Genomic DNA, 2,500 nt, shown 5'->3' on the forward strand with positions numbered 1-2,500 from the left:
AATTAATAATAATAATACCTTTATTATATATACATGTTTATATAGCTTTTAAACGCTTTTTAAATGAACCAATGCCTTTGCTGGAACAAACAGATCTAAGTAGGGCTTTCCACCCCCAACGTACCACGACCGAGACATACACACACACACGCACACACACACCTTGAGGTTGAGGTCCGTGCCCCCCTGGTTGACACACACACACACACACACACACCTTGAGGTTGAGGTCCGTGCCCCCTGGTTGAGACACACACACACACACACACCCTGTTACGTGGGGAGCCGTATTGTGCGGTTGTTCTCCCTACCGCTCTCTCTGTCCCCCTCTACAGGTGACCTGGTGTCTAATTGGGCTGCGTTTGTGGGTTGGCCTTCGTCTATAAAAGACGGCCATTTCGTTCCATCGCTCTCTCTGGCTCGCTGGCTCACCCTTTCATTCCAGCCACACCCCGTCTCCACTTCCGGTCGGACTCTGCTGTGGGCATGCTGCACGGTGCTCCGCTGGCGCCCTGCTTTAGTCATTGTTTGTTGCTATCGTTAGTTTGACGCGATCTACCCGGTTGTGTTTAGCGTACTTTACTTTATGTTTACTATAGAACTGGTGGTGTCAGGTGGTGGGTTTTTGCACGCTTTAAGCTTAGTTTAAGTTCAGAGTAGGAAGATTCCCGGAAGACTCACCACACTCCTTTGTCCTTTTGTTTGAACGGGAGTTTAGTTCCCCATTTGTTTTCTAAGCAGACTGTGTGAGGGTTTGTTTTTCTGTTTTGTTATTCCTTATTTTCACCGCCACCATGTTCTTCCGTTAACTCTTTGATTTATCAATAAATATATTACCATTTCACCGTCACCATTTCTCTTGGCTTCTTTATGTTATGTTTGCCATTTCTTTAAGTTGATGGTATCGTAACACACCCGCACACACACACACACACCTTGAGGTTGAGGTCCGTGCCCCCCTGGTTGAGACACACACACACACACACACCTTGAGGTTGAGGTCCGTGCCCCCCTGGTTGACACACACACACACCCGCACACACACACACACACACACACACACCCGCACACACACACCTTGAGGTTGAGGTCCGTGCCCCCCTGGTTGAGACACACACACACACACACACACACACACCTTGAGGTTGAGGTCCGTGCCCCCCTGGTTGAGACACACACACACACACACACACACACACACACACACCTTGAGGTTGAGGTCCGTGCCCCCCTGGTTGAGACAGTCCAGGATGGCGAGCTGGGAAGGACTCACCCCCCCCCACCCCCCTGTGGGCTCAAAAGGGGAGTGCGTGCGCCGCCCGCCCTGGAAGTGCTTGGTGGTCACAGAATTCAGGATGACCTCACTTCCTGTACAAATCAGAGATGAGATGAGACAGGAGGAGAGGAGAGGAGAGAGGAGAGGAGATGAGAGGAGACAGGATGAGAGGAGAGGAGACAGGATGAGAGGAGAGGAGAGCAAGAGAAAGAGAAAGGGACACACACACACACACACACACACACACACACAGTTGATTCCCTCAGTATGTCTGCACTTGTTTGAGTGTGTGTGGTGGTGCAGACGAGCGCTGTGCCTTACCTAGGTAGTGTGTCACACTGCTGTCGGGTGAGTCTTGTGGAGGCCACTCCTCCAGAGACGTGTGCTCACACACACACACACTCCTCAGAGACTGCACCTGATACTCCATATGAATAAAAGCCTGGAGCTCTGCACACACACACACACACACACACACACACACACACGAATTTTGATCGTGATTTCTATTTTTGGGTCCAAACTTATATAATTGAGTTGAAACGGTTTATTTGCTATTTTTCGTTGTACAGTAGGCCTAGAGATTTTCTGAAAGAGACGCGCATGCGCAATTCTGTTCCTCCCCCAAAGCATTCAACGCGGCCCTGCTGACTCACTCTCAAGCAGCTGGAAGTGAAGGAGGCGAGTTGTGTGTGTGGGGACCGAGGCCAGTTGTGTGTGTGTGTGGGGACCGAGGCCAGTTGTGTGTGTGTGTGGGGACCGAGGCCAGTTGTGTGTGTGTGTGGGGGACCGAGGCCAGTTGTGTGTGTGGGGACCGAGGCCAGTTGTGTGTGTGTGGGGGACCGAGGCCAGTTGTGTGTGTGTGTGGTGACCGAGGCCAGTTGTGTGTGTGGGGACCGAGGCCAGTTGTGTGTGCAGTTGGGGTGGGGGAACCGAGGCCAGTTGTGTGTGTGGTTGGGGGACCGAGGCCAGTTGGTGTGTGTGTGGGGACCGAGGCCAGTTGTGTGTGTGTGTGGGGACCGAGGCCAGTTGTGTGTGTGTGTGGGGACCGAGGCCAGTTGTGTGTGTGTGTGGGGACCGAGGCCAGTTGTGTGTGTGGTGACCGAGGCCAGTTGTGTGTGTGGGGACCGAGGCCAGTTGTGTGTGTGGGGAACGAGGCCAGTTGTTGTGTGGTGACCGGTGGTATTCAAAAAACAGCGCGAGTGGAAAATGGCAGAGGGAGGG

General features: G+C 52.7%; 1 protein-coding gene across 1 annotated transcript in view; it reads right to left on the minus strand.

The window, feature by feature from the left end:
- The window catches only part of LOC122130410, an 8,457-nt gene that overhangs the window by 2,556 nt on the left and 3,401 nt on the right, over positions 1-2,500 (minus strand). Inside the window, exons 3-4 of the mRNA XM_042705145.1 lie at positions 1,598-1,726; positions 1,208-1,368 (exon numbers count right to left, since the gene is read on the minus strand). Of these exons, the coding sequence (XP_042561079.1) occupies positions 1,208-1,368; positions 1,598-1,726 (290 nt within the window). The remainder of the gene's footprint in view (positions 1-1,207; positions 1,369-1,597; positions 1,727-2,500) is intronic.

The sequence above is a fragment of the Clupea harengus genome, unplaced genomic scaffold (assembly GCF_900700415.2).
Source record: "Clupea harengus unplaced genomic scaffold, Ch_v2.0.2, whole genome shotgun sequence".
Lineage (NCBI taxonomy): Eukaryota > Metazoa > Chordata > Actinopteri > Clupeiformes > Clupeidae > Clupea > Clupea harengus.